Source organism: Xenopus tropicalis, chromosome 3 (assembly GCF_000004195.4).
Source record: "Xenopus tropicalis strain Nigerian chromosome 3, UCB_Xtro_10.0, whole genome shotgun sequence".
In the NCBI taxonomy this organism is placed as follows: domain Eukaryota; kingdom Metazoa; phylum Chordata; class Amphibia; order Anura; family Pipidae; genus Xenopus; species Xenopus tropicalis.
Window position 1 is genome coordinate 50,132,011 of NC_030679.2, and position 9,593 is coordinate 50,141,603.

Below are 9,593 nucleotides of genomic sequence, written 5' to 3' on the forward strand. Positions count from 1 at the left end.
AATCTTAATTCAAAACTGGAAAATACGGAAAATAATATTTACTTGAAAGCTGTATGTCAACTAAGGGGTTAATAAAGCTTCAGCTTGTATTATATTAAGTGCATGTTCATTTGATCCCTGTTTTATCTTTTGTAAGGTCTTTCACTGAGTTAGTGTTTTTTGTCCTTGAAGGTCTTAATATCATTTTTTTAATAACATATATTTTTAGATTGTTAGCTCTTTTGGGCAGGACCCTTTTTACCTCTTGTTATTGGTTGTTTGGCATGTTTTCTTGTATGTTTAATGTACATATGTTGGCATTTTATAAATACATGTTATTAATAATTATATACACACGCACAGAGATAGAGAGGCACACATGTACATTAATGACTACAAGAAATAAAATGTGACTGAATCTCTATGTTGCTATTGCTTGATAGCAAGTTAAATATTAATGGCTTCACAGCAGGAAGCAGAGTGGGTTGCTGCGTTAAGCAAGTGAAATCAGCAGCTTTACATTTATTGCACTTCCATAAAAATGATTTCATTATAAGCTTGTGTGCGCTGCTTGTGCCAAGGCTGGTTAACTGGCACTCTCTGGGCAAAATTCATATTGGTATCCTTCCTGCGCTTTAGTAATTTGTAGTGTGTCCATGTTAAGGATTGAAGTCTGTACAGCAAATCTAGCACTCCGTTCTCCTTGTCTTGAACACTTGGCTGGTCATGCACAGATTTTCATTGCTTCTGTACAAATTCCATTCCAAATATTATCAGCTTCGTTTTTCCTTCATAGTTTTTCTTCAGAAAGCTGCTAGGAGTTTACCCACTATGTATTCTGTACCAGAGGCGGACAAAATTAGCCTCCCGACCAGCCACTGTTCCCCCACCGCTTCCCCCTCTTTTTTCCCCCACGCGTGCACAAACACATGTGGGGACTCCGTAGAGGGGGAGCACGGTGCGCAGATACCATGCAGGTGGGGATCGCTGGGAAATCAGCTGTGGGGGTAAGAGATCCCAGACTAGGCATTGGCAATAGAGGTACCTGCCTAGCTCCCCCTGACTGTTGTGCCCTAGGAAGGTGCCCCTTCTGCCAAACCCTAGTTCCGGCCCTGTTCTGTTCTGTATGGCATGCATGTACTGAGGTGGAGCAGCTGAACAAGGAATAGAGTGGTTCTTTCACTTTTAGCAGCTATAACTTTTGCCTCTGGCAGTTCGTGTTCAAGGTGCTTGATCATCTTTCCTTGGACAATCAATGCCTCTCTTCATTACATTTTTTAATTAGAAAGGAGCGTAACTTTAAAGGAATTGAAACTTTTTCTAACCACATTGCTTCAGAACATCCATGTCTGGTGACATGGATTCTAGATTCTCCTTTTTGTTTCACGGTTGCCAGATCCCATATGCAATCGTATACAGTTACTCTACTGCACATACATTTCTCTTAGAATGAACTCCGCATATATAAATGCATCAAATAATATTTTCAAATACATTTTCAAAATGACTATCTTGCACTGAGTTTATTTAACATGTTTTTTGCAAGCATCAAAATAATCAAAACCTTTTGTTTGTACCTTTCTTACAGTTGGACCTTTCCAGCAATGCCATTCTGCACCAGATGAGGCGAGACCAGGTGACAGACTTGTGCCGGGCAAACAGTGTGATGAGCAGGAAACGCCGTGTGTTGACACCAAATGATCTGAAGCATTTAGTGGTGGATGAAGATCATGAAATGATCTATTGCTATGTGCCAAAAGTAGCGTGTACAAACTGGAAGAGGGTCATGATGGTCCTCACTGGAAGAGGCAAATACAGTGATCCCATGGAAATACCAGCCAATGTGGCCCATGTATCGTCCAACTTGAAAACCCTTAACCAGTACAGTATACCAGAAATCAACCACAGACTGAAAAATTACATGAAGTTCCTCTTTGTCCGTGAACCTTTTGAAAGATTGGTTTCAGCCTACAGAAATAAATTCACCCAAAAATACAACACTTCCTTTCACAAACGCTATGGCACTAAAATAGTAAGGCGACAGAGGAAAAATGCCACCCAGGAGGCACTGCATAATGGCAATGACGTAAAGTTTGAAGAGTTTGTGGCTTACCTTATTGACCCCCACACCCAAAAGGAAGAGCCTTTTAATGAGCACTGGCAGACTGTGTTTTCTCTCTGTCACCCATGTCACATCCACTATGATCTTATTGGAAAATATGAAACCCTAGAGGAAGATTCTAATTATGTATTGCATCTGGCAGGAGTTGGTGACTACCTGAAATTCCCCACTTTTGCAAAGTCTACGAGAACTACTGATGAAATGACAGCAGAGTTCTTCCAGAACATCAGCTCAGAGCATCAAATGCAACTCTATGAAGTCTACAAACTTGATTATCTAATGTTTAATTACTCAATGCCATCCTACTTGAAATTAGAATGAGAACCATTGCTATTTCCATTTAAGGGAGTTTTTTTTGTTATTATGTGGATACTTCTTTTTTTGTAAATTAATGGGTAACAGGGGTAACTAGGTTTGGGCTGCGAGCAGCACAAACAAAAAATTATTTAAATTTCTTCATAAAGAAGGACATCTCTCTTTATAGGATAAGAGGAATTAAAGCTAGTTTGGAGAAAACGCAAACTGCTACGACACTGCTCTCAATTTCCATGGCGCCTTTTTCTCTCTGTATAAATGGTCTATAAATTATTTATAGTTATTTAAGCAATGTCTCAAGTATGATAAAGTCTATGTCGCTATATACATACATGTATTTATATGTGTATGTGTATAAATATCTGTGTGTGTGCGTGTATATACATATTTATGTATATAATATGTACATATTTTTAAAAAGAAAAGCCAAATATTAGGATATTTTCATTGAACCATGGTCATGTCTTTTCAGCGAACAAATGATTCATCAGGGTAAATGGAATTATTTAAGAAGTAAAGTTTTTTGTTGGCAAATTCATCTTGGAATCCCTAGGCGTGTGCTTTTATACTGGATAAAAAGATACCTATTATATTTTACTCTACAAGAGAAGATATGACATAGGGAGAGACAGGCTAATAAATGTAGAAAGTATTTTGAACAAATTACGGTTAAATATTTATAAAAGGACTAAAATTTCCATGTCGAAATTGTATTAATCAATTGCCCTTCCATTCACATTTCCATAATGTTTTTATTGATTTTACTTTTGGGTGTATGGTTAATGCAACATGCTACACAATACAGCCTTGTGCAGATCCGCGCCCAATATTAACTGCTGTATGAAATCCAGCTAAACAGGACTGGACGCATTGCAAAAACAAAAACGCACGGAAATCTGTTAAGGACAGCGCCGAAACATGGACTTAAACATTCATTGATACAAACAACAAGCTCAATACATTTGTTTGGTCTACAAGGTAATTGCCATTAAGGGTAAGAAGTATGTTCTCTATTAACTGAGCACCATCATTTTTTTGTAATTAACCATGCATCTTTAAAATCTATATGCAAATCTGCAGTGTTTCTAGAAGTCTATTTTCACAATTTGCAGTCCACTTGCTCAAGGCTTGGTGTGTATAATCCCGGCAAAGACAAAAAAAGGAATCATCACTAAAGACACAACATATGTCCCAGCAATGCTCCGTTCCAGTTTCCAAAAAGCCTTATTTATGCAAGAATATATGGTTTATTCCATTGTATGCCATCTCTGCAACCAGTCTTTGGAATAAATGCTACATTGTGTGGACTTATATGCTGTAAATGTTTTATACCATTCCCATGGGACAAAATGGCCCCTGAGTGTGGCTAAGGCCTAATTCATTTCAAATACAGCTTAATACTAAGCTTATTGTTTTTAGGTAGTGATTGTGATGCCCTTTGGCATCAGTGCTAATGAGAGATGTGTATAGTTAGTTATGTCATGCTTAGTAAGATTTGTTTTCCTGCTGGTCAGTCAACAAATGTCTTGGATGTTCCCTTTTATTGCTCTGCTCCTTTTTTGAATGCTGTTCACAATTGTATGTCTTCAGTTAATAGCGTTATTGTAATAAGTTTAGGTAATGATCAACAACAATTTGCAATCCCTTTGGGAGCTTTTGGGTCGGCAGATGTCCATTTTGTACATACTTTTCTCTCATACTTCTGTTTGATCCAGGTACCTGCATTGCATTGCAGCGCAATGTTTCACATGCAAACCAAGCTGCAAAGGGTTGAAGGAGACTGCAACCTACTGGAATGGCCAAAAGATAATTTATTGAAAATGTATTAAACTGTACAGAACAAATGAAAATAAATCCATTACTTATGCAGTGAGTGCTAACTCTGGTGCTTTCTATGGCAATTAAAGCGGCATTGTATTAGTATGATACTACTGTATAGTTTCATTGTTGCCAGCTAAGTACAACAAGTACATTCCTAAAACCAGGTGGCAGAGACCTGCTTAATAGCACCCCAACCCCCCCCCCGCCGCACCTGCCGGCTGCGCACACCAACTTCAAGCCGTTCACTGCTCCTGCTGCGTCCTCCACTGCATCGCCATGGCAACTGGATGCTAGGGGGAGCACTAACTGAAGATCTGGTCGCAGTGTCTGTGCAGGAGTGTTGCATTATGGGAATCTTCTCTACCCAGCTCAGCGATTTTCTTCCTGTTTGGCTTCTGATCTTCTGAACAGGTGAAATATGGGGAGACTTAAGGGCACTATTGAGAGAACTGAAGGTATGCCTGCAGCTTTAGATTAACTCTTTACTAGCCTTTCCTTCTCCTTTAAGTTTCCCCATATTTCACCTGTTAAGATCATCAGAAGCCTCATAGGAAAAAAAAATGCTGAGCTGTGTAAACAAAATTCCCATAATGCCTTGCTCCTGCACCGAGACCAGTGTACAGTACATGCTCAGTTTGTAAGACTATGAGAAAGCTTCCTGCTGATTGGCTCAGATCACACATTCCTAAGGGGGGGGGAGGGAGTTCTTAGCATTCTTGAGGGAGGGGGAGCAGGAGAGGGAAGAGATGAGAAAGCTGAGCAGACCCTGGCACAGGAAGGAAAAAAAGGGGACAAGAAATTGTGTGTTTCTTTTGATAGAGGACTCAGTGCAGCGTTTCTGTGAGTGCTTATGGCTGTATTTATATATGTAGACCTTTATGATAAAGCTTAGTTAGTTTTTACCTTTCCTTCTCCTTTAAGCATAATTAAATATTTTCTCTTTCCGTTGCCATCATGGTCTCTAAAAGCAAAGCCTTGGGAAGAATACTCAACAAATACACACTGGGATGGATATCACAGTGCTGTGCAATACAGCACAAGGTGCTGGGGTTTGATTAATACAACATCTTAAAGTCGGAATAAGCTGCAGGTTAAATAAGCCTGCAGCACATTCATTCTTTTGGTCCGGCATGAGAAAGATGTTCTGAGGTGTCACAACTGTGTGGAGCACAAGTGCAGGCTGCAGTGAGGCACTAAGTAGTCCACTTAAGGTTATCGTATATCAATATCTGACTAATGACCTATCCACTTAGATTACCCATCCATATAGGCCAAATAGTCCTGGTCCATTCATTTAGTCTAAATATGTGTTTAAGTGGTAGGGTGCTTCTCTCATTTACACATCTGCCAGAGGTAGATCCACCCCTAAGCAAAGTTAGAACCCAAAAAAACTTTAGTTTGGTAAAAACTGCTGTCAAGGATCAATTAAAAATACCAAAAAATATACCACTTTGAGGTGACTGGGAACTGTGGACATCAACCAAATTGCTGGTATGGTCACCATGATCCTTTAGCTTTACCATTCGTGGATTAAACATAGACAGTAATGATGCAAAAATTGCCCCATTTTATGTTGGTTGGAGAGACAATTCTTAACATTATCTGGATAGATTTGAAAACATTAATAAAACCTATGATTAAAAGGCTGAAGGAATGACTATTCAAGGAAGGAGTCCATCAAAAATATTTTATGAAAAAGTTAGATTCTATCTATTGCGCTGTGTATTGCTGAAATGACTTTCTGATCCTCTGATTAAACTGACATCCTGTTTCTCAAAACAGAAGCCAGCTCTCCTGCAGATCTTGTATTCAGCGGCCTTACAATGCGCCGTTTCATAAATCAGTGCCAGGAGTACAGAAATAGTCAGATGTATATTAATGTAATAGCAATTAGAATTTCAAGTAACTTTAAAACCATTAAAATCTCCCTACTTAATGTACACTGGAAACTTAAAGCTTAAAATTACAGTCTCTTTCACTATGGGAAGATCAATTTTTGGTTAAAGGACCCCTTTAAAGATTAAAGGGATATTGTCATGATTTTTATGGTGTACTTTTTTTTTTTACATAGCAAATAATTCACTCTTCCATTTAAACTTTTATTCTAGAATCAACAAATGTATTTTTTAGTTGTAATATTGGTGTGTAGGCAGCCATCTCAGTGCCTTGTACCTGAGTCTGAGCTTTCAGAAGAAGCCAGCGCTACACATTAGAACTGCTTTCAGGTAACCTATTGTTTCTCCTACTCCCATGTAACTGGAGGAGTCCCAAGCCGGACTTTGATTTCTTACTATTGAGTGCTATTCTGATATCTACTGGGAGCTGCTATCTTGCTCCCTTCCCATTGTTCTGCTGATCGGCTGCTGGGAGGGGGGAGATATCACTTCTACTTGCAGCTCAGCAGAAAAGTGTGACTGAAGTTTATCAGAGCACAGGTCACATGGCTGTGGCACCCTGGGAAATAAAGAACACGACTAGGCCTATGGGATATTTCAAAATTAAATATAAAAAAATCTTTGTGTGTTTTTGAAAAATAGATTTCAGTGCAGGATTCTGCTGGAGAAGCTCTATTAACTGATGTGTTTTGAAAAAAACATGTTTTCCCATGAAGTTTTGCTTTAATGAAATACTGTTTTACCAGCCTGGACTGTAAAAATAAGGTTTGATGCCAATTTTATTAGTAGGCAAGAAAGATAATAGATATTAGAAAGCCAGGGTTTTCTTCATTTCTTCATCTGACTATTCACCAAATCAACATGGGGAAGAACCTACAGATATATATGGACTGACTTTCAAATATAGATGCATTTCATATGCTCCCGTCTCTTTCTGTCTTGTTCCTCCCAAGAGTCTAATTCTCTGTTGTGCCATCAGGTGTCTTGTTTTCCTGAGGCCCCAAAGAAGTGGCACCATAGCATTCAATGTCGCTTTTACAGTGTTTCATAGATCAGCGTCTCTTTAAAGGAGAAGGAAAGGCATTTTTGCAATTTATTGTCAATAGATTCGCCAAATTAGTGCAAGATAAAACAATATATTTATTCTAGAGAAAGCTTTAACATTACGCAGTTAACATCCTAAAAGCTCCCTCTGTTTGCTTAACTCCCTATGCCATTTTAATTTGGTCTCAGTAGCTTCCACGATGCAGCACTAGCTGCTGGAAATTCAGAGGAGAGAGCTGCAGACTCAGGCCGGGAAAGAAGGATTTTTCTGAGAGAGGAAGTCTGATACCAAAGAACATGTTTACATAAAGGAAGACAAGAAATCCTGTTTCTTTTGTGCTTATGGCTGTATTTACTTTTCTGATAAAGCATACTGTACTTACCCTTTACCTTCTCCTTTAAAGAGAAAGACAAAAGTTTCTTTATGGGGTTACAGTGATAATTTCTCCTTAGTCCCACATGATAAAATATTCCTGATATAATATATATAAAAAAAAAAATATTTGTAGAAACTACTGCAGTTATAAGCACACAATGCAAATTGTAGTTTTATAACATGCAATGTCTAGGGCTGCTAATTCCTGTGCCAAGCAAAGAACCTCTAGTATCTCACCCTACATAATGCAATCTCCAGTACTACCAGCACCTCTATTCAAAATCTCTCATGTTTAAGCTAAACGCATACAGTATATTGGCAGTGGAGTCCCTTTACCTCAATATTGCTCCTTACTTGTCCTGTGAAACATATAGTAGTAGAGAAAACTCTGATAAAATCCACTTCCCCATATGATGTATCGTCCACCTTAAAAGAAGCTTCCTTTTAGTGTGAGTCCACTGTTAATATGTGACTTCTAGAAATATGTACATTGACTGGTGATGTTGAAGCAGAAGTCTAGAAAAATGTTTTCAGGGAACAGATAGCACAAAAGATCCAGAGGCAATGCACAGTATCGCTGAAACCTCAAGAAGGCCAGGCATACAAAACATCCTGTTACAAGCAAACATTAGTAAAAGGTCCAAAATGCAAGGGAGCAAAGATAATAAAAGAAATCACTGAAAGCATGTTCCATGCCCATGTCGATGTGGTGCAAGAGTTGTATGGATGTCTGGAAAGCTCCTACACAGAAACATGCAAAATAATGCACAGTCAAACTAATTAATCTGAAATAATGTTACAGCACTGGGCAAAATTTTAAACGGCATGAAAAACCAAATGAGAAGAAAGAAACGTTAGTATAGTTCCGCAATAGTTCCACAATAGATCTCTGCTACAGCAGGCGACTATCCACTTCACTTCGGCTTTCTGAAGTTGCCTGCAGGAGAAAACTTTGTCGACTTTGGAAAGCCATAGCAATGCATAGGCCTTTCCACCAGCGACTCCTAGGGGCAGATTTATCAAAATGTGAGTTTAGATCTTAATACATAAAAACTCACCCACGTTCTATTTATTCCTATGGGATTTGAAGAAGTGTATTTATCAGTTGATGAGTACTTACTTTCACTCACTGATAAATACACTTCTATAAATCACATAAGATGCATAGAATGTGGGTGAGTTTTTAAATACTAAACGCACATTTGATAAATCTGCCCCCTATTGTAGCCGGTGGAAAGGCATTTTGGAGCAGTTAGTCACCCACGGTAGCACAGATCTGTTACAGGCGACTAACTTGCTCCATGGCCAGATATCGATCAGGCAGGTTAAAATATTTAGTCGGATTGGGGACTGCATCGGCTTGTTGATGCAGTCCCCAAACCGACTGCCGTCATTATAATTCGATCGTTTGGCCCCAGGACCAAACGATTGAATTAGCCTACATTTTCCCCGATATCGCCCACCTGTAGGTTCACGTGTATGGGCACCTTTAGAGACAAAACAATTCTATTGGGTTTACTTACTGTTGAAATGATTTTTTTTAGTATACTTAAGGTATAAAGATCGATATTACATAAAGACCCCCATATCCAGAAACTCCTAGGTCCCATAACTGTATTCTCAAATTCTGCAAAATAATAATTCTGTGTAACACCATGTACATATTACAATGTATATAACAGGATATCACACTGTCAGGATCTAGCATTCCACCAGAGAGTTTTTACTGAACATCAGCTCAGCCATATTTGACTGCAAGGACAATATTTAAGCATTTGCTATTTGAGTCTGGGAAGGAAATTTCTAATTTTTAGAGTTTGTGGGGAAACCATAGGGCCAAATCTCACGTGATGAAAATTGCATTGTATTATTCATCGTCAGTGAGACTATAAAATCACAACTGCCATAAACTTGAACTTACACATCAGCTTGCTTGAAATCCACAGAGACACTTCCCACTGACTTCTAAAGGAACACGCAGCTATAAGCCAAGTTTTTCTTTCTTTCTTTTTTTATTTGAATTTGGCTGTTTTAATTCTCT

General features: G+C 38.6%; 1 protein-coding gene across 2 annotated transcripts in view; it reads left to right on the forward strand.

The window, feature by feature from the left end:
- chst11 (carbohydrate (chondroitin 4) sulfotransferase 11) overlaps positions 1-4,289 on the forward strand; it is a 154,811-nt gene extending 150,522 nt beyond the window's left edge. The window contains exon 3 of one of the 2 annotated variants that reach the window (XM_012958471.3): positions 1,568-4,289. In XM_012958471.3, the coding sequence (XP_012813925.1) occupies positions 1,568-2,422 (855 nt within the window). In that variant the 3' untranslated portion in view covers positions 2,423-4,289. 2 annotated transcript variants of the gene reach the window in all.
- The last annotated feature ends 5,304 nt before the right edge of the window (positions 4,290-9,593 follow it).